At 38.5% G+C, this 23,288-nt stretch overlaps 3 protein-coding genes across 3 annotated transcripts in view; all 3 read left to right on the top strand.

The window, feature by feature from the left end:
• The first annotated feature begins 6,331 nt into the window (after nucleotides 1–6,331).
• Nucleotides 6,332–9,389, top strand: LOC144463456 (uncharacterized). Its single transcript, XM_078167803.1, has one exon. The coding sequence runs from the start codon at nucleotides 6,580–6,582 to the stop codon at nucleotides 8,881–8,883; it is 2,304 nt and encodes a 767-aa protein (XP_078023929.1). The 5' UTR covers nucleotides 6,332–6,579; the 3' UTR covers nucleotides 8,884–9,389.
• Nucleotides 9,390–9,669: 280 nt separating this feature from the next.
• LOC144463457 (uncharacterized) lies at nucleotides 9,670–12,634 on the top strand. Its single transcript, XM_078167804.1, has 7 exons — nucleotides 9,670–10,011; nucleotides 10,203–10,271; nucleotides 11,155–11,249; nucleotides 11,358–11,484; nucleotides 11,586–11,706; nucleotides 11,791–11,861; nucleotides 12,024–12,634. Exons 1-7 carry the CDS (start codon nucleotides 9,940–9,942, stop codon nucleotides 12,138–12,140), a joined length of 672 nt encoding a protein of 223 aa, XP_078023930.1. The 5' UTR covers nucleotides 9,670–9,939; the 3' UTR covers nucleotides 12,141–12,634.
• Nucleotides 12,635–21,392: 8,758 nt separating this feature from the next.
• The window catches only part of LOC117262836 (LHFPL tetraspan subfamily member 3 protein-like), a 45,564-nt gene continuing 43,668 nt past the window's right edge, over nucleotides 21,393–23,288 (top strand). Inside the window, exon 1 of the mRNA XM_033635993.2 lies at nucleotides 21,393–22,692. Within this exon, the coding sequence (XP_033491884.1) occupies nucleotides 22,266–22,692 (427 nt within the window). The 5' untranslated portion in view covers nucleotides 21,393–22,265. The remainder of the gene's footprint in view (nucleotides 22,693–23,288) is intronic.

Here is a 23,288-nt window from a genome sequence, read left to right on the forward strand (position 1 = left end):
AGTCTGAATCGCAAAGGGAGACAACACGAGACAACACAAACTTGGTGGAACATTTCAGTTACCAAACCGTGACGTCTGTACCGAGGTACTTACCCAACCATGATTTTTTTGGTACTGTTACACCCCTACTATTTATTGTTCTAAAGGTTTGTAGCCAAAAGGACTTTTCCTTAGGAAAAGTAACAAAGAGTATCGAAAAGTATCGAAATTCATATTGGTATTGGGACCGAAACAAAGATGTTGGTATCGTGACAACACTATGTCAGTGTCAACATGCTACAAACTCTTTATGCTGCCACACTCAACATGGTCAAAAAACTGTTTGCTTATGTCCTCCATAGTTTACCTTTAAATGTGAGGCTTTTCTGTATGTCATATCATTTTGATTTTGGTCAAGAGAGGCCATCATCTTGGGTTCTCAGACATTTTAATAGGCATTTTTCCCAATTTTGTGGACTTTTCAAACAATTAATCAACTAAACAGAAAATCAGTCGATAAATTAGCTGATAATGAAAATAATGGTAAGCTTAAGTATTTTTTGTTGGGAACATATATTTAAAGATATAGCAACAATATACGCAGAAGGGCTGCAACGATTAGTTGACTAATCGCTGACTAATCGACTATTAAAATAATCGGTGACTATTTTAGTAGTCGACTAATCGGTTTGAGTCTTTTTTCATAGAAAACTACTATAAAAGTACCTCAAAATACTCTTATTGCAGCTTCTTACATTCAGATATTGGCAGCTTTACACACTCTCCCATGACGGTGAACTAAAACCCATTGGTGTGAGTACGAAACAAGACATTAGATGACATAATTTTGGGGTTTGGGAGAGACATTTTTCAACATTTTAACACATTTTTCGATAAAATGATTAGTCGACTAATCGAAGAAATAATCGACAGATTAGTCGACAATGAAAATAATCGTTAGTTGCAACCCTAATATGCAGTATAAAACATGTTTCATATTTTCTTTATTTACTCATCTATTGGATGGAGTTCTGGTGAAATGTCACTAATTGTTTTGGCTGTTCTCATTTTAATTATATGGGATTCCAACAATTCTTTGAACACTGTGGTATGGGTAAGTTTACTTTGCCAATTCAAAAGATTTAATTTACTGTCCAGATTGTAAATTCCTGTCCAGCACAGTGAAGTAGATTTGATGTCTTCCTTGTGAATTTAATACAAATCAACAGATGGTCAAACCCACATAGTTTTGCCATCCACCATCACAGAAAAACAAATTGAGTCTTCGCACAGGGCTTATGCGGTGGAGTGAGTTGTGATTGCATGGCAGCAACACATCATAAACAGGCGCTTTTCCCAGCATGAGGAAGATAAGAAACACTTTTGGCCACATTAAAAAAGTAACAAGTAAACAAGAGTGGAGAAACTTCGAAATACGTAATCACTCGATTCTGATATAAGAAACTGCATCTGGGAAAAAGCTAAAGAGCAGCAGTGTGAGGGAGGGAGAGAGGAGAAGAGACGCTTATCAAGAGTGGCGCCATTTAGGGTCGACATTTCAAAAAGAACTGCGCGCAGTCCCAAATCAGTACTCAACAACTCAGCACAACTGTTTATGTGCACACATAAAGACAATCATTTACACAAGCACATGCACATACACATATACTGTGCCCGGAAAACAACAACTTCCCAACGACCCATGCTTATCTCAACACACCCAGGCTCTCTCTCTTTGGCATTGATTCACTCTCTCGCTCTCAAACATACACACACTGACACACACTACACACACAAGCCTATCTTTCATCCCAAAATTCATGGAGGCAAATCTCTCTCATCCTCTACCAACCATTCTTTTTCTTCAACTCTCGCAGGCACCGTTCCCTCTTCTGTCCCAATATTGCCTCGGAAAAATCTCCCCAATTTTCTGGATAACACTGACCAATCGCTGTCACAGCACACTCTGCATCCCTTCTTTTCTCTGGCCTCGTTTCAGTCCAACTGCTTTTTTCTCCTGAAATAATCTAGTTCAGCTGAGGAGGCCCCAAGCAAGTGTGACAATACTTTTTTCATTAGCCAAACCCAGAAGAATTGACTTAATATACACCCCATAAAACAGGTTTGCAGGGTTACAACTTAGACAGATGCGGTGAAAATGACCCCAAATCATGTTAAAGCACAGTACACAATGACTTAGCAACAATTTCAATGGGTTACACCATCATTATCCGCTCTGTGTCACTGGTCATCACCATGCAATACAGCAGGAAAGCTAAAGCTGATTCCCAAATACTTTCTTTCTTCTTTGCTGATATCATTCTTTGCAGCACCAGGCTTAGCAAGGGTTGCGGTCCAGAGGGCACAAAGCACGAGAGGCATGGCCTTTATATCCGGGCTTCAACTCTCACAGGGTTCAGACAATAGATTACAAGAGATTAGTGACATCATAAATCATCTTTCAGAGCATTTTGGCCTTTTTTGTAAAACAGCAAGCTAGACTTAAAACATTATAAAACAATATGACACAATTTGTTGTACGCTATATTTATAGTGGCAATGAATATTATTTGATATCTTGGTGCAGTATTACGGAGGAGAGTGAGTCATTCTTAGATCCTGTCCTCTGGCCAGTCTATACCACAGTCTAATGTTAGGTTATACTGACTCTTGGTGGTCAGATGCAGTACTACAAGCACTGTTAATAAAGCAGGGATTATTTTATGTGTGCAAAACCTGTTGAAACACACTCTTAATTATTAATATGTAAGTGTATAAAATCGATCTAAAAGAAACATAGTTGTAAAAATGTAAAGCTGCCAAGTGCACACTACTTGTCATCAGATCCAGATCGAAATGTGTAAATGTGATGTTTATCATGAAACAATGACATAGCACCACCTCCAGGTAAATGAGAGAACTATCATTTCAACAAAACTAGAAAAACATAATTATTTCTTCATCCCGTGCAGTGAAAGACTTGACATTTGAGCACAATTTGAAATAAATACTCAACGAATTATTAGTCGACTGACAGAAAATTAATCCATAACTATTGTAAAATGCCTGAAATTCTCTCATCCAAGCTTTTCAAACGTGAATATTTGCTGACATCACATCATCATTAAGACAGATAGATATTAAACTGAACAGCTTGATGATTTGGGCTGCTGGTTGGACGTCTAAAGGTGTCACCTTGGGGTTAGACAAACTGTGATGGACAATTTTCACTATTTTGTGACATTTTATGGACCAAACAATTAATCAATTAATCAGGAAATTAATAAACAAATGAATCAAAATGAAAATAGTAATTGCAGCCTTAATTTTGATGTAACTATTACTACCTTTTCCACCAGTTTCTCACACCATCCAGTCCAGTGGCAATAAGCCACCAGCAGTAAGTACAATTTGTTCACTTTTTTTTTTATAATCCTTGAATTAATGTCAGCATTGTTATAATATCAACATGGCAGGAAGAGCTAGCAGAGCAAGTAAGGTAAGGTATATTACTTTTAATTGGACCTGCAGCATTTTATCTGGTGGAGGTTACGTTTTATCTTATGTCTGCATGTTGTTGTTGTTATTATTAACAGGACAATACGTTCAAAGTTATAAACTGATTTAATGAGGTAAATTATGCAAACTAATGGAGTGTTGCTGACAAGTCGAAGGAAAATATAATTGGAAAACACATTTCACAATCCATAATGCTACTTTTGTTTTTGCTTTACTGTACGAGAAAGAGTCAGTGGACATGAAGAAACATATGAACAACACAAATGAGATGGAAACATTGATGAGGATGACTAAGATTGCTGTTGTGAAGGAGAGACAGCAAGAAGGAGCTTTACAACAGTTTAGCAACAAATGCGACACTGTGGAGGCACTGAGGGGAGTTTCTATAAGGAGCTCTTGCAAAGGAGGAGAGCTGAGATAAAGAACACTGCTGGAGGAGATATGGTTTGTAAAGGAGCATCAGTGGGAGAGCACAGCAACAGACACATCAAATAGTCAAGCATTCAGTTTGGGATAATGCTCCTTCATTGGATTCTTTGGGGAGAATGGCTCACTGGATTCTGTCAGTCTATTTCTGAGCTGGCCCATTAAAGTAAAAACAAGCGTCTTTCTTTTCTCCGGAGCACAAGGAGAAGATATGTACACCTAGTGCGGTAAAGTTGGAAAGATATTGGCAGATTCGAACTTCCGGGATCAGTAACTCTTAAGTGAAACGTTGTTAAAACACAAAACACACATATTTTCAATCGTAGTAAGATAGACAACGAGCTACAACATAATATTCATCAAAATGAGCCGTCCTCTGAGCCACACCAAGAACATTGGTGTTTACGTGCAGCCGGCTTTGAGCACAGCGCGCAGGGACCGTCTACAAAGTGCAACACCGAAAAGAGATATTACAAAAATATTCAGTAACGTCACTATAATACAGTGTAGTGTCACCAAACTCACTCCACACTTCATTGGTCTCCTACAGAGTACACTACAGCACTTGGTTTGAAAGAAAGGCATTTTACATAATTTCTGGCAATTTTTCTTAGGAATATTAATCAATAATTTCAATATGATGCAGTGTAGGGTCACCAAACTCACTCCACACTTCATTGGTCTCCTACAGAGTACACTACAGCACTTGGTTTGAAAGAAAGGCATTTTACATAATTTCTGGCAATTTTTATTAGGAATATTAATCAATAATTTCAATATGATGCAGTGTAGGGTCACCAAACTCACTCCACACTTCATTGGTCTCCTACAGAGTACACTACAGCACTTGGTTTGAAAGAAAGGCATTTTACATAATTTCTGGCAATTTTTCTTAGGAATATTAATCAATAATTTCAATATGATGCAGTGTAGTGTCACCAAACTCACTCCACACTTCATTGGTCTCCTACAGAGTACACTACAGCACTTGGTTTGAAAGAAAGGCATTTTACATAATTTCTGGCAATTTTTCTTAGGAATATTAATCAATAATTTCAATATGATGCAGTGTAGTGTCACCAAACTCACTCCACACTTCATTGGTCTCCTACAGAGTACACTACAGCACTTGGTTTGAAAGAAAGGCATTTTACATAATTTCTGGCAATTTTTATTAGGAATATTAATCAATAATTTCAATATGATGCAGTGTAGGGTCACCAAACTCACTCCACACTTCATTGGTCTCCTACAGAGTACACTACAGCACTTGGTTTGAAAGAAAGGCATTTTACATAATTTCTGGCAATTTTTATTAGGAATATTAATCAATAATTTCAATATGATGCAGTGTAGTGTCACCAAACTTGCTCCACACTTCATTGGTCTCCTACAGAGTACACTACAACACTTGGTTGGAAAGAAAGGCATTTTTTCATAGTTTGGGGGAATTTTTATTTGTAATTATATTCAATAACTATTACAGTGTAGTATCATAAACCTCAGTTCAACCACTCCTGTGTGGTACTACAACAATTAGCTCAGGAGAGAGGGCTTTAGTATAATTTGGGGGATTTTAATTTTGTTACATTTTAGTATGGTGTGGTTGCCTAATTGCCACTACCTTGAACCAATCAAATGAAGGATGGATGGGGTGAGTAAGTCACTAGCCAATCAGAAGCAACTTTCAATTAAGCTCTACCTGCAGTGATATTTCAGTCTGCAAAACCTCTATCATGGAAAAAGGAATATGTCAACTGCCTATGCATATGGTTTCCATTGAAAATGTGCCCCCAGTCCTGCTCCATGGTTCTATGTAAGTAATCTTTTCATTGTAGTTATTAACATATTTGTACTATGCTTGTATACTTGTTCTGACTCTTCAACTAACTGAAATTTTACTGGATATCAGCTCCAAACTAATGTGTATTTTCTGAATCTGAAGAAATAGCATGAAAAGACAAAGACACATGATGTCCCTAACCTATCATTAACCATATGTTGAAATAATACTGAAATTACGAATTAAGGACATTTTTATGGGAAAACTGTAAATGTGATTTTTTTAGTTCTTAGTTATGTATAGATATGTTCATGTACTGCTTGTGTCACATGACAACCATGGCTTTACTGTAGAGTTTAGCTCTATCAAGACTTTATTACACAAACTCACTTTATTTTGACAAAATGTTTTAGCTTTTCCTGTCCCCCTTTCCCTAGGTTAGAGGCAATTTAAAGACAATGGGAAGAGTTAAAAAAGGAAGCAGAGCTCAGAGGAAAGACCTGTGGGCAATGGCAGGTGGAATGGAAGCTCTTGTCAGATCAATGAAGAGTGTTAATATTACAAACAGAGGAACAGAGTATACTTCAGAAATCTGGTCTGAACTATCTGTAACCCTTTTTGGTCAAGATCAGAAGAAAAACCGTCATTGGCTATGGGTTATATGGACCAGAAATAGAAAAGGCGTGAGGGACCTGACTATTAAACAACAGGACAAGACAAAAAAGTCAGAGGAAGACAGTCATGCTAGAGACCTAGTATCAGATGAGGACACAGAAGAGAATGAGGCAGAGGAATTACAGGCAGGAGTTCAACCACAGGAAGTGACAGATGAAGACTCACATAAAGATGAGGAAGAAGACAAACAACAGGAGATGTCATTACAGACAGGAGTTCAACCACAGGAAGTGACAGATGAAGACTCACATACAGATGAGGAAGAAGACGAACAACAGGAGATGTCATTACAGACAGGAGTTCAACCACAGGAAGTGACAGATGAAGACTCACATAAAGATGAGGAAGAAGACAAACAACAGAAGATGCCATTGCAGACAGGAGCCCGACCTAAACATGTAAAGACATGGAACAGAAAACAATGGAGAAAGTTGCCTGTGGTATCAAAGAGGTTCACAATTACAGTAAACAGAAAGAAATGGCAGACAATTGTTCCACTGCATGGCTCAACAAAACTGAGGCAACCATGGACCAAAGTCTTATACAACAGTTTCCGACAGAAAAATCCCTGTTGTACTCTTGCCTTCAAGAGCCAGCATATCAAAACTCCTCAAAGCCGGAAAATTAATACTCCATATTTAAACATCAGTGCTGTTTGTACATTCCCTTCCTGTAGTACAAAATACTTCTTTAAAAAGAAAAGGGAGCCAGTGGGAGAAAACCTGCTTAAGATATCTGTGCTCCAAAAAGGAAAAATGTCACACAAAACAAGTGAAAAAAAATTCAGGCCTGCAGTAAACACAAGAAGAGGGAAAATAGCAAGAGCTATACACAAAGGAGTGAGCCAACTGTACTACAGTAAACTTAAAAAAACACCCGTTGCCGAGCTGATTTCCGGAAACATAACACGAAGTCTGAACAAAAATGTTCTTAAAGTGATAAGTTCAGAGGTTAGTAAAGGGAAAAGAATTCATGATGATGTTTTCATGGAGATGCACCTCACTCAAAATATCATGAAGGAATGTGACTCCAAATTTTCCAAGATGCCTGGCTACATACAGCACTTTCAAGTTGACCCCTTTGGTGTACACATGTATACTGAAACAGGAGTAAGCATAGTTGTGCAACACCTGAGAAAGAAGATCCCGCTGACCTTATACCTAGATGCAACAGGTAATGTTGCATCCAAAGTTCCCGGGCAGACCAAAAAAGTCCTTTACTACTCTCTCACTCTTCCTGGAGGGGGTCCGAATGCACCTCCCCTCCCAGTCTGTGAAATGCTGACAAATGAACACTCTGTACCACCAATCACATTCTGGCTAATGCAGTTCTGCAGAAAACTGTCGCAGTACACAAAACTAAGAGTACATCAAGTTGAAACAGATTACAGCTGGGCACTAATGCAAAGTGTTCTTCTGTCATTCAACAGAGAGAGCATTGTTAGCTACATAGACAGGGCTTTTTCTATTTGTTCAAAACTGAAGACATGGAAGGACATCAGAATGTTTACAGTGCTACACATATGCTCTGCACACGTGATCAAAGCTGTCACTCAGTCAATTTCAAGAAAAACAGCAGACAAAGGATTGAAGGATTTCGCAACATTTGGTTTTGCCAGGTTACAAAACAGTACCTCAATGACGGCAGCACTCAAAATCTTCCGCTCACTGTGCACTGTACTAATTGGCAAATACAACAATGACATTGTCCTGAGTAATCTGAAAGTCATGCAGGACTTAATAAAAAAATGCAACATTCCTGACATGGAAGAAACTGAAAAATTAGATGGGAGCCCCTTAGCTCAGGAGGAAGATGATGAAGAAAGAAGAAATGCCCACACAATTGTTGGCAGATCTCCCTTCACATATGAGTTCAAGAGGGTCCTGGAGGAGGTACAGAGAGAGCTCGAAAAAACAGATGCCGAGAGCCCACATGATGAGGAAAATCCATACTTCTGCCCAGGCATTGTTGATGTCCTTTTTGAGAACTACCTTGGCATTTTTCCCCTGTGGAGTGGTCTGCTTTTGGGGAATTTGAAAAGGTATGCATCTGACAAAGAAGATGACACATTTGGCCCAGGTAAAACAAGGGACACAAACTGCCATGTGGAGAGATGGTTTGGAATTGTCAAACAGTCAATTCTGAAAAAGCAGAGGCAACTGAGGCCAGCGACATTTGTCAGGAAAATGTATGGCTCTCTGCAGGGGAGATACAGAGAACACATCATGTCTCATAACTTCTCTGAGCAGTTACTCCTTAAACCCATGCTACCAAAAGACCTCACTCAATCTCAGGAGGGTTGGGCAAAGCGAGATGGAGCAAAGCCCCAGACTGCCAGTTCCAAATTTTATACTGCTCCAACCACTATTCCAGTTCCAAAGAGAGCAAAGTCAACTCTGAACACTGGCAAAGATCTTCAAGAGAGCGCAGATGGGAAGAACAGCAGCAATGTCCTCACAAGTAAAGGGTCCACGTCTGCCACAGAGGTACTTTTTTGCTGATCACTAAAATGAAATGACTGCTCAAAACAGATTAAAACCAAGTCAGAGTAATTTGCACTTTCCAGAGCTATACTAGCATTGCTAAGGAAGCATTTACAAACATTAAGCATCAGTGAGGCAGTTGTATTCACATCCAAGGTGTGTTCACCCCAGGACACAGTCTCCCATAAAATACTGACAGAATTTTAAATAATGTGAGAAAATATTCATGAATACAGAACGATGTGGGATAGTTTAATGGCAGCTTTCTCCATAACAATAATATTATTATGATAATAATCTTTATTTATAGAGCACTTCTCAAAACCTACATTATATAGTGCTTCACAAAGGCAAAGATAAAGAAGTCATAAAACATCAGGTTTAAAACAAAAGTCCAAAAAACACAAAAACAGATAAAACCCCAAGTAAAATCAGGAATGACTGTCCGATAAAAGTATGTTTTAAGAAGGGACTTAAAAGAGATCACAGACTCAGGACAGTTGAATGTTGAAAGTATTGCAAATGCTGTATGAAGTGATTGCAGTTTCATTGTTCATATCCTTGTAGGTTGAGGCCCTTTGGACATGCAAACCAACCGAAGTTGTTGTGGCTGTTGTACGACATGCTGAACAGAAGCACAATTACACCCTGCGGCACAGAGAATTTCAGAGTTTGAGGCCTGATGAACTCATCGTAGGCGAGGCAAGTTTCTCATCAGAACTGATGTCACAGATTTATCTAAAATTAATCTACTTGTTGATGGATCAGTCCTTTAAAAATTATGTGAAAATGTTATGAGTTTTGCTGCATAAAATGATTTAACAAGTTGATTGTCGTGAAAGAAGGTCTGGAATGTGACTTCAGACAAACCAGTCTTTAGCTAAAGTGTTGCATCAATGACCCATTCTCAAACATGTTGACAACAATGTGATTAAATATGAATTAACTTTAGTCTCTACACTACCATTACCAACATACCAATATTTTTGTGTGATTAATTTTCTCCAAAAGGTGATAGAATGTTACATTAGAGCCATCCTCAATTCTAAGGATACTGCTGGCCGACTCTACCTCATGAATCACTACACCGTGGGTGCAATTGTACATGGCACAAGAGAGCAGATGGCAAGGCAAGGGTTAAAAAAGGTGAGTGTAATCATTATTATATTATCACTTTAGTAGTCTTGTTTTTAACCAATACATTTATAATAGCCACTTCACCTTTTTGGTTGGTCCAGTGGAGGAAAATTCATAATATATTCTCATCATTTGTTTTTTTGGTTCAGTATATTACAAAAGAAATACAGTCCTTTTTCCATTTTCACACATTTTGTCAGGTCACATTTGATGACTATGATGGAGCCATTGGATTTGTCAACATAAGAAATGTGCACTGGAAGTTTGTGGTGAGTATAAAGCTACTTATAGTACTATGTGTCTTTACAGCATTTATGTATGGCTCATGGTTTGTCCATTTAAATGCTATCAACCTTGCAATTGCTATAAAGGTTTATGAATACCTATAATAAAGTAAATAAAACTACATAGATTACTATTAGTTGAATCTTTTAATAAAAGTTCATGTACTTTTATCAAATTTTATAATTAATCTACTCACAGACAATAAGAGGCTTACTGTGCATCAAGTTGTCAACTGCAGTTTTGAAGTTTTACATAAATGAATCTTATTGTTACCTCCACCAAGGAGGTTATGTTTTCGCCGGTGTTGGTCTGTTTGTCTGTCTGTTTGTTTGTTTGTTTGTTTGTTTGTCTGCAAAATAACTCAAAAAGTTATGAACGGATTTTAATGCAATTTTCAGGAAATGTGGAAAATGGGACAAGGAACAGATGATAAAATTTTGGTGGTGATTAGTTGAAGCAAAGGGGATAAAATAATAAATAAAGTCTATGGTCTGACAGCCTCAGCAGCAATTAACATGGTGAAAATAGCGCCATCTGGTGGCCAGAAAGCACATCTTGTTCTACTTGCTAAAAATATTGTTTAAAAAAGTTGAAATTAATGTTCTGTGTTAGAAATACAAAAAAAACATTATATTCTGTGTTAGTACAAAATAAAAATGAAATAAATACACCACAGTCTCTCCATAGTGAAGGCATATATTTGTGATGCAGGCTGCAAAATATGATGCAGAAGGGGAGGGAATATCAGCTACTTGGTGGAGATCTGCACTCTGAGTGCTTTTCTAGTTTTATTATTGTTGCTGTTGTTGTTAATGACACATTTGAAGATGGTATATGGTTTAATGATGCTACCTTTTTATGTTACAGTATCTTCATGCCCTTTCAAACCACATTTTTGTGGTTGATCCTCTACAAGGGTCAAATGAAGTCGAGGACTCCAGAAAGGCTGGCTACAGATTTGGGTAATATTAAATAGATTATGGGAAGTAAATAGGTTACAAACACATTCTGTCAAGCCATAGAGTAAGCGCAAAGGTAAAGCAAAAATGTATTTTACTTTCAACCTGTAGACAGTATTTCAAAATGCGCCGGAACAGACTTGGAAAGGAGGACTGGGTTAACATCAAGTGGCAGCCTGGCAAGATAACGCACACCTTCCAGAAAGATGACACCAGTTGTGGGATCTTTGTCATGCAGGTGATTCTACGCAATATGTTTTCTTTATGATAAAACAGCATGTAGTTTTACTATGTAAGATGATCGTACACAGTACATGTGTTGTTTTGCCATCTCTACAGATGGCCAAGATGACCGTGACACAGTTTCCAAACATCCCAAAGAGGTTTCACATTAACACATCCAAAAAATCTCTTCAAAATCTAAGAAGAGACATGGCAGAAGAAATTCTGAAAGGATCAGGTATTGCTCAAAATATTACATTGATATGTCAAACACTTCCTACAAACTTAACAGTAATAAAGACCTGTATTTCCTTTTTTGCAGTTTCAAAGGATGAGTTCTGTTCCTTCTGTGGCAATGAGGACCTGCCCAAGACTGCTGTTGATGCTGTCTGGGTGAGATTTAGACATCAATAGATAATCTGAATAGTGGATAATCAGTAGATAATCTGGGGTTAAGAACCAGACACAACATTAAATTATTCAAATATTATATACTTTTATGCATTACATAGAGGTAACATTTTCTTAATATGTTTAATGAATTTATCCCTGTAGATTCAGTGTGAAACTTGCACAAAATGGTTTCACATGCAGTGCCTTGGAATGACAGCGGCAACGACACCAAACACAGATACCCCTTGGTATTGTGTACTGTGCAACGACCCTAAATAAAGAGGCTGTAGGTGACTTTGGTGAGGTCTTACCTGAGATAGACTTTCTATGTAAAAATAGGACTGTGAACTTCTGTCATTAATAATGTACAGTGAGATGTGTGTGTGTGTGTGTGTGTGTGTGTCTATTCTAGGAACGTTCATTTTGCCGTAGTTATTTTTCATGTAATTTTACTGTATCACAGATAATCAAAATGTTGTTTTTGAGTCTCTGATTGATTAACATTCCTACTAAAATTCCCAGAAATTATGAAAAATGCCTTTCTTTCAAACCGAGTGTTGTAGTGGAATCAGCGGCTGGAAAACTGGGGTAGATATATGCAGGGCTGATGAGCTGATGGATTGCATGTGACTGGCTTGGTGTGTCAGATCAGCAGTGACCAGGGAGCTGGAAGCAGAGGAGCGCCACGCCCACCACACAGACACAGACACACAGAGAAACACACAGGGTGGCACAGGAGACACAAGGGTAGGGGACACACAAGAAAAAAACTGGAGGCCAGGCTGTGGCTGCAACAATTATAGTGAAGTTATTGATTAATATTACTTAGAAAAATTCCCAGAACTTATTAAAAATCCCTTTCATTCAAACCAAGTGTTGTAGTGTACTCTGTAGGAGACCAATGAAGTGTGGAGTGAGTTTGGTGACCCTACACTGCATCATATTGAAATTATTGATTAATATTCCTAATAAAAATTGCCAGAAATTATGTAAAATGCCTTTCTTTCAAACCAAGTGCTGTAGTGTACTCTGTAGGAGACCAATGAAGTGTGGAGTGAGTTTGGTGACCCTACACTGCATCATATTGAAATTATTGATTAATATTCCTAATAAAAATTGCCAGAAATTATGTAAGATGCCTTTCTTTCAAACCAAGTGTTGTAGTGTACTCTGTAGGAGACCAATGAAGTGTGGAGTGAGTTTGGTGACCCTACACTGCATCATATTGAAATTATTGATTAATATTCCTAATAAAAATTGCCAGAAATTATGTAAAATGCCTTTCTTTCAAACCAAGTGCTGTAGTGTACTCTGTAGGAGACCAATGAAGTGTGGAGTGAGTTTGGTGACACTACACTGCATCATATTGAAATTATTGATTAATATTCCTAATAAAAATTGCCAGAAATTATGAAAAATGCCTTTCTTTCAAACCAAGTGCTGTAGTGTACTCTGTAGGAGACCAATGAAGTGTGGAGTGAGTTTGGTGACACTACACTGCATCATATTGAAATTATTGATTAATATTCCTAATAAAAATTGCCAGAAATTATGTAAAATGCCTTTCTTTCAAACCAAGTGCTGTAGTGTACTCTGTAGGAGACCAATGAAGTGTGGAGTGAGTTTGGTGACCCTACACTGCATCATATTGAAATTATTGATTAATATTCCTAATAAAAATTGCCAGAAATTATGTAAAATGCCTTTCTTTCAAACCAAGTGCTGTAGTGTACTCTGTAGGAGACCAATGAAGTGTGGAGTGAGTTTGGTGACACTACACTGCATCATATTGAAATTATTGATTAATATTCCTAAGAAAAATTGCCAGAAATTATGTAAAATGCCTTTCTTTCAAACCAAGTGCTGTAGTGTACTCTGTAGGAGACCAATGAAGTGTGGAGTGAGTTTGGTGACACTACACTGCATCATATTGAAATTATTGATTAATATTCCTAAGAAAAATTGCCAGAAATTATGTAAAATGCCTTTCTTTCAAACCAAGTGCTGTAGTGTACTCTGTAGGAGACCAATGAAGTGTGGAGTGAGTTTGGTGACCCTACACTGCATCATATTGAAATTATTGATTAATATTCCTAATAAAAATTGCCAGAAATTATGTAAAATGCCTTTCTTTCAAACCAAGTGCTGTAGTGTACTCTGTAGGAGACCAATGAAGTGTGGAGTGAGTTTGGTGACCCTACACTGCATCATATTGAAATTATTGATTAATATTCCTAATAAAAATTGCCAGAAATTATGTAAAATGCCTTTCTTTCAAACCAAGTGCTGTAGTGTACTCTGTAGGAGACCAATGAAGTGTGGAGTGAGTTTGGTGACACTACACTGCATCATATTGAAATTATTGATTAATATTCCTAAGAAAAATTGCCAGAAATTATGTAAAATGCCTTTCTTTCAAACCAAGTGCTGTAGTGTACTCTGTAGGAGACCAATGAAGTGTGGAGTGAGTTTGGTGACACTACACTGCATCATATTGAAATTATTGATTAATATTCCTAAGAAAAATTGCCAGAAATTATGTAAAATGCCTTTCTTTCAAACCAAGTGCTGTAGTGTACTCTGTAGGAGACCAATGAAGTGTGGAGTGAGTTTGGTGACCCTACACTGCATCATATTGAAATTATTGATTAATATTCCTAATAAAAATTGCCAGAAATTATGTAAAATGCCTTTCTTTCAAACCAAGTGCTGTAGTGTACTCTGTAGGAGACCAATGAAGTGTGGAGTGAGTTTGGTGACCCTACACTGCATCATATTGAAATTATTGATTAATATTCCTAAGAAAAATTGCCAGAAATTATGTAAAATGCCTTTCTTTCAAACCAAGTGCTGTAGTGTACTCTGTAGGAGACCAATGAAGTGTGGAGTGAGTTTGGTGACACTACACTGTATTATAGTGACGTTACTGAATATTTTTGTAATATCTCTTTTCGGTGTTGCACTTTGTAGACGGTCCCTGCGCGCTGTGCTCAAAGCCGGCTGCACGTAAACACCAATGTTCTTGGTGTGGCTCAGAGGACGGCTCATTTTGATGAATATTATGTTGTAGCTCGTTGTCTATCTTACTACGATTGAAAATATGTGTGTTTTGTGTTTTAACAACGTTTCACTTAAGAGTTACTGATCCCGGAAGTTCGAATCTGCCAATATCTTTCCAACTTTACCTAGCTTGTACACCTGTATAATCCCATAGCAAAAGTGTGCCATACTTGTCCAGACAGTTAGAGCAAGGTGTTAATAAAGCTATGGTTATATTTGAGGTCCTAGTATATGGTGTTAAAGAGAAATTTCCATTATACTGTAAGGTGGTGTGCTATTTAGACGAAGTAATACACATACCTGCTTTAAGGTGATGTATGTAGCTAACATTTTAGCCACACTATTCAAATTAGCTTATCCTATAACCATGGAAGGTACTGAATTATTAACTATACATGACATTAGACGTAATTAGCCTTTTTATTACTTTACATAGGAGAAAAAACACAGGTGAAATGAATAAAGGCATAAATAATGTAGGTAACGGAGGCATTACTGCCAAATGATTACTACACCTGTGACATACTTGCCATGACGAGTTTAGCTAGGTTAGCTAACCGTTAGCCCCATTCAGGACAACCGTTAGCTGTTGTAAAAAAGAAAATTAAAAAAAAAAACTGGAAATACATTTTCCACATTTTATTGTTTCGAAGTCTGACATTAGCCTAGAATAACCTGGTCTGTAACTGGTATCACTTTTTGCTGCGCATTAAAAAACATACTTGTACTTTTGAAACATTAGCACTTGATAAGATGGGAGTCACGGAGATAACGTTAGCTTTAGCATCTCTTTTAAAACTAGCCTAATTTAATGCTAAAAGCCAAACTTCAACACGACGACCAGTTTTGACAAACTCACCTCCGTTTTGAAGACATTTTGGCCTCCTAAAAGACTTCCTTTCAATGGCTGGAACAAAAAAAATGTCCTCTCTGCTGCATAGTTATGAATTACATCGTTAGTTTTTCCCCCGAGCTGCCGGTTGTACCGTAACGTTTCTCCTGGTCCTTGACCCCAGCAGCAATGCGTCATGCCCACCCCAGTAATCCATGGGCCCAGACCATAATGCCTACTAATTGGTACCAACCAAAGTGGCAAATTCTAGTTTGGTATTTTGAAAAGGTCTTTATCTCTAGACACCATATATTTACGATAACCCTTCCCAGATGGCAGCTTGGTCACAGGTAATGGCATCAGCCTTCAATGACACCAACCATTAAACCAAAGAATGAAAAAAAAAAACCCCATAATACTTTATTTGAACAGAACATGTCATACAAACAAAGAATTCCTCTTTCATTCACCTTGTTTAACCAACAGTCATGATCATGATCATGATCATTATCATCATTACCACAAACATCATGTCATATTAATATCCATCAAGTATCCTGTTTGTTCACCAACCATTTAACCAAAGAATGAATATCTCTTAAATTAGATAAATATTAGACTTTAAAAGTCATTAGGTAGTCTTAAATTTGAATATATATGAGCCTTTAATTGCCACAAACGTGTCTACTTCCATTATTTCATCTTTTTATTTATTTATTCATTTTGTTTAAAATGAGTCGAGCTTATCTATCTTAAGTCCTCACATCTGATGTTACAAATCCTTAAACCAGTCACTGACTCTAATACTGTCTTTTACTTTATCAGTCTTAAATTTGGTTCAGTTATGTCTTAAAAAGCATTAACTTTAAGTGTCTAATACTTGTAGACACCCTGCAATATCCATTCTCGGGTATTCTTTATTTATCATCATCATTATCATTATTATCATCATAGTCAACCAGTTCAAGACAACTTCTACATCCTCCTCCTCCCACTGATGGCTGCAGTTTGTAACTTGCACATTTCTGTGCACTTTAGTTTAGCTAGATTGCAGGCCAATAATAGCAAAACAAGGATTGTCCCAAAAATTAATACAGTGCAACCAGAGGAAAAAGTACTCATATACTTCACTCAACTAAATACCTCAGTGTAAAAAACACTCTTGCTTGAAGTAGACTATAAAAGTTCCTGCATTCAAAATCTTACTTGAGTAAAAGTACAATTATTAGCATCAAAGTATAGACCACTTCAAGTAGGCCTACCTAAGTAAAAGTACTGCAAAACACTGCATATGATATCACTGTGTTATAAGTGATGCATTAATGTGTAAGCATCACTACAGGACAGTTCACCACTCAGTAAATATAATGCAGTGCTCTGGAGTGGAAGTAGACGATGGGGTAGTTAATGCTCAGTTGGTGACCTCTAGTGGTCACTAAAAATTTAGATATTTGTGTTTTTGTATGACAATTCTTTCTTAATTCCTTTAGAAGGTCTATTTCTATACTGTTAATCTCTTGTTTTATCCCAAGGGCCTATGCATCTTTTCTTTTGTCAGTTTTTATCCACCTGTTTTATTACACTGCTGCTGTTTTCATTTCCCCTCAATACGTTGATGCCTACTATGTGGTGTTGTCTATTGTTTTCTGCTTGTGTTGCCTTTCATTACCTATTGTATGCCATGTACACACTTGCCATACACCTATATGTACTATGTGTCCAAGACAAATTCTTCCTAAGATCTCATCTTTTCTTTTCTTGTCTTTACTGCTTCAGCTGGTAACTCAACTACTTTATATAGGCCTACTGCTGGTTTGCTTAAGTGTGGTATGATATATGAATAGTCATTGTTCACTGCACTTAATCTAAAAGGGTTGTACATATTTTGCATTTTTGGAAGTAAATCAAATCATGAAACAGATATTTTAGTGTAGCGACAGCACACACACGCACACACACACACACACACACACACACACAGAGTCTTCCGCCTCTTCTCATTTTGATGAATGAACTCCATTCCATCTGTGCTTTACAAAATCAGCGTTGAACTCTAACAGTAAATCCTCTGAGCGCTAATCCATGAGCAACTGGCATCAGGCAGAGTAGCTATCAAGAGGGCAAAGTAAGGACAAAGCATGTGACACAGAAATAAGACCACAGACTGAATCAAAGTGTTACAGAGCAGTATCTGTATAGTGAGAAATAATGAGGATTCAATGCATTTAACCAACAATTGGTCATTAAACTGACCAGTTATAATGGCACTACTGCAAAAGTTTGTGGTAAAAAATTGGTTTGGTAGAACTTAACGAAAAATCAAAAATGGTAATGTGCATGGTTATGTTTAGTTACACAACCATAGGAATGTATAGGTTTAATATAAGCTTTAGAAGGACAGCCTTTGTTTGTAATGTGATTTAGGAGTTTATTGCTCATGATATGATGAGTTAAGATTAATATTTTTACCAAAATATCCTTAATCTCTTGTGTCATCTTGTGGTTGCATGACAATAACATTTAAGTTGTGTTTGTAGTTGTCTGTTTTGTGGCAGAATTTAATTACAGAGCTTGAAAAAGGAGACAAAGATTGTGTGTACAGTGTACGCTTTATGCAAGATGCTGAATATTCTTTTGTTTCCCTATTGCAACAGATTTTCCTTTAACAATATTGTGATTTAATTTTACATTTTGATTTAATTTTTCCAATAAAATAAAAAATATTATATATTATATTATATTTTATAACATAGAAAATAAAATAGAATAAAATAATAAAATTAAATTAAATTAAATTAAATTAAATTAAATTAAATGTAATGAAATGAAAATAAGAGACACCTCAAATAAGAGAAAAAAAAAAACACAGCAATTTTAAAGTGACTGTGCATCTTGACATCCAAGATACTCCAATAAAGGATTCCATACTTTTTTAAATTCTCCTGCCCTCCCTTTGGATATGAAGTAAGTCTCTCCAATACAATACAAAATGCCACCTCCCTCACTCAAACATTTATCAAAGGTACATCCATTTTTGTCCAAGATAAAGCTATTGTCCCCCTAACCCGCAGGAGTCCAAAGTTAACTGTTATGAACCAAAAATGAAGTTATTTGGATAAAGTTCACAGAGGCCTATCTTTGCTCTGTGAGGCACCTCATCAGTCTCTCAACAAATATTTCCCAGTATTTTTAAAATTGTGGACAGTGCCATACACAGTAAAACAGAGTACCTTTTTTTTCCAGACATTTCAAACAAGAGTCTGGGATGTCAGCGGACCACTGATTCACTTTGACAGGGGTGATGTAAGGTCTCATTAACCATTTATATTCTCCTGAGACCCTGTGTCCTCAACTTATCTGAGGACATCACATTTTGGGTTTACTTGACCTTATACGTCATACTTCATACATTCTACTTAACTTAGACCTGTTGTCCTTGTTTGCAGACACATTTTGTGCCATTTAGTGGTAGTAAGAGCGCAATACACTAATCTATGTAAAACCAAGATGGCAGCCATCTCTGCCAAGTCAGACACAAAAGTAGACAAGGTCCAAGATGATTAGGAGGTACTCTTTTGATGACACTGGGACTTTATTACCGTCTCGTTTAAGGACACTGGGACTTAATTATCATTGACAATGTTTAGTTTTTATGCTCATCAGATTCTACTGATCCCAAATAGCTAGCAGAAATTAAAAAAGGCATACCAAACAAAAGTTTGGGCCTCTGTAATAGTTTAATTCTCGTATTAACTGATTCATTTTGGGGCTTTTAATCAGTCTCCTGTGTGTCCTTTCGAAATTCCAGACCACTGCAACAGTTACTGGTGTCTTGTCTAGTTAGTTAGTTAGTTAGTTAGTTAGTTAATCAGTTAGTAGTAGTTATTTCAAACATGTAAATTGCAAATAAATAGTCACACAGTGGTAGACAAACAAAGAAAAAAATAGGTTACTAAAGTGGGAGTAAGAGAAAGTACAAACTTATTTATTCCCACCCCTTCTTCATATATTAATTATAATCAATTATGTAGCTCCCCATCACTGTAAAGCTGTACCATAATTAATTCTCCTAGACTTTTTTTTTCTGGTGTTTTTGCCTTTAGTTGATAGGACAGCGTCAGTGTGAAAGGGGGAGAGAAAGAGAGAGAGAGGGAATGACATGCAGCAAAGGGCCACAGGCTGGAGTCGAACCCGGGCTGCTGCAGCAAGAGCCTTGTACATGGGGCACCTGCTCTATCCACTAAGCCACCAACGCCCCGCTCTCCTAGACCTATTCTAATATATTACATTAATTACAATAATATTTGTCTTACAGCATGATATATAAATAATTACAAAAATACTTAGAAAATAGAAATTCAAAAAATAATCTCATCTTTATATCCTGCCCAATCATGACAGATATGTTTTATTTTATCAAACTATGTAGGCTATATATACACAATATACACCGATCAGCCAAAACATTCAAACCACTGACAGGTGAAGTGAATAACTTTGATTATTTTGTTAGAGTACATTATTCTGTTGGGAACCCTTTGGTTCTGGCATTCATGTGGATACCACCTGACATGTTCCACTCACTCAAACACCATTGCAGACCAAGTATCCCCCCCCCCAGCAGAAAAAAGCAGCATGCCACACTACAAAAACTGTTTAGAAAGGGCCTGTGGAGCGTGACAAAGAGCTCAAGGTGTCGACCTGGCTTCTAAATTTCCCAGGTCCCAGTCTGCTCAAGGTGGGGCCTCCTTGGATCGGACTTGGCTCTGACCTGTCGAGACATGGACACAGGATCTCTGGGAGTGTCCTGCGGTGTCTGGCACCAGTGCATTGGCGGCAGAACCATTTAGACCAGTGGGTTGTGAGGTGGGTTAATGGCACATGCCACAGATGCTCATTCAGATTGGGATCTGGGGAATTTGGAGGCCAGGTTGACACTTTGGGGTCACATTTCTCGGGCCGTTCCTGAGCGATGTTTGTATTATTATATGGTGCATTATCCTGCTGGGGGGGGCACTGCCATTGGGGAGTAGCCTACTGTTGCCATGAGGGGGGGTACTTGGTCTGCAACTGTGTTTAAGTGGGTGGAACATGTCAGATGGTATCCACATGAATGCCAGAACCAAAGGTTTCCCAGCAGAACAATGCACTGGAACAAAACAACCAAAGTTATTCACTTCACCTGTCAGATACACATAGCCTACATACACAAAACTGATGGCAATAAAGAGATGAATAAATAATGAGTAAATACCTTCCTCATTCTTGTGTCTTGTGAAAACAACAACAACCACTATTACTAATAGTGGAAAAGTATTATTTGCCTCATATGATGATTTGTTTTCATCTTCTTCTCTTGGGAAAGGACAGTCATGACTTTGGAACCGAGAATTTTGATAAAGCAGACAGTGCTCATTAATTTACTTCGAAGCAAAAGATAAATGATAAGTAGCCTTTTCATCTCATACTGTGCAGTGTGTTTAGCCTGTGCTTTTTCAGGCCACCATATGCAGTTTCATGAAGTGTTACATAACCTCCTGGCAAGAGAGCAGCGCGCCTCATGAAGCCGAGCAGTGTTGGCTGCGTCTTTAACGCGGCAGGTAACGCTGACACAAGGACCGCTCGCCACACATCCAGGCGGAGGTTGTTGTTATCCTGTGGGAAGGGTTGATTTGACAGCATTCAACTCCTATTTCCTCTGCATATTTAATACATGTCGTCAGCTCGGTGATCATTGACGCAGCGCTATCCAGAAGGTGTGTGCTTGTGTTTGCACGGACAGACACGCACATTACGATCTGCCTCTGCGTCTGTACCGTCTGTGCCCCTCCCTCCCTCCCTCTCTGACTCCCAGCATCACTGGCAGCCCGGTGATGCTGTCATAAACCGGAGAATAAATTCCCGTTTAACGACCCTGGGGAGGCGTCGTATCCTGTGAATGGTTATTATGGTTGGCTGCGTTAATTTGTAAGTACAGGCCTGTAATGTGTTGCTGGATGCGACCCCGTTCAGATGCGTAACACAACCCGCTTGTTGTAGGCTGTTGCTGTTTTTGTTTGGGCTTGTAAGGATATATTTGATGCTGTGTGGAAGCCGTCGGGGTGAATAATACATTTGTCTTCCAAGGGCATCAGTGAGCGACACGGTGCGGCAGCGATGTGCACGTCTGACGGCTAGACGGAGCAAGAGAGGGACGGAGCCTGTTCGTGCAGCTGCAGTCGTTGACTCCTCACAGTTATCGCTCATATCCAGGGTTCAAGCACTCCGCTTCTCGCTCCTCACTCGGTTCACCGCCTGGCTTTAGGATGCGACGTCATGACTTGATCGCGCCTGACAGATGTTGCTGTGTTGCAGTTGCACGGGCATAGATCCTCCGCGTGCGCTCGCTGTTTTGATTTTCTGGTTGGCGGTGATGATTCTGTAAGAAAAAACGGTTCGTGCGATACATGCCAAGTCCTCGCTTTGTGCTCGGGCAGACAGCAACATTCATTTAGTCTTCGGGATTGCATAAAATGATACCTGGATCTGCCGCATCAATGCTACCATCTGCAGAAGCTGCGAAATTGTACCAGACCAATTACGTCCGCAACTCCCGTGTCATCGGACTTTTATGGGCCATCTTCACTATCCTGTTCGGCATTGTTAATGTGACCATCTTCTCACAGCCCTATTGGATTGGGGATGGCGTGGATACGCCGCAGGCCGGCTACTTCGGCCTTTTTCACTATTGCGTCGGAGACGGGATCTCCAGAGAGCTGGCCTGCCAGGGCAGCTTCACCGAGTTCGCCGCGATCCCCTCCACCGCGTTCAAGGCCGCCTCCTTCTTCATTGGGATGTCCATGATGCTGGTCGTCACCTGCATCGGCTGCTTCAGTCTCTTCTTCCTGCTCAGCACCTCCACCGTGTACAAGATCTGCGGCTGGATGCAAGCAGCATCAGGTAAGTGCCTGTCGGTGCTTCCTACGGCGGGGTGCAGGGGCTGGAGGGGACCTTGAACGGTACTTAGAGGATTTATTGTCACTGTATTCACTACATGAAGGAAGGGCATGTATACATGCTACCCAGCTACACTGTCACATGCTATAAATATTTTCTAAATGAAAATAAATCAGTGTTGGGTCCTGAACATGACATTTGGGGGCCTAATTCTTTCTGTATAGGGTCCTTTGCATGATACCTTTTTGTCAACCCTTAAACTAGGGCTGATTTGAATTTGATTGATCACTTGATTAGATAAATGAACTGCCAATATGAGCAGCCAAAGTGAAGATAAGCAGACCGTGTCCAGGATCACTCCTGGAGCTGTCAGCCAACACTGCTGTCCATGGTGCTGAAGTGATGCTGGGGACATTGCTGGTGTATTTACAGTCAATCACATACTTATTAACTGTATAAGCTACAGGTGTACTTCAAAATATCTACATAAAATCATGTGAGACTTTCCCTGTTATACTCTCCTTGCATTTACAAATATTACTAACATTAACAAACCATTCATTCATTCACTCATTTTCTGTGGGGTCGTGGGTGTGCTG

Source organism: Epinephelus lanceolatus, chromosome 5 (assembly GCF_041903045.1).
Source record: "Epinephelus lanceolatus isolate andai-2023 chromosome 5, ASM4190304v1, whole genome shotgun sequence".
NCBI classification, from domain to species: Eukaryota; Metazoa; Chordata; class Actinopteri; order Perciformes; family Serranidae; genus Epinephelus; species Epinephelus lanceolatus.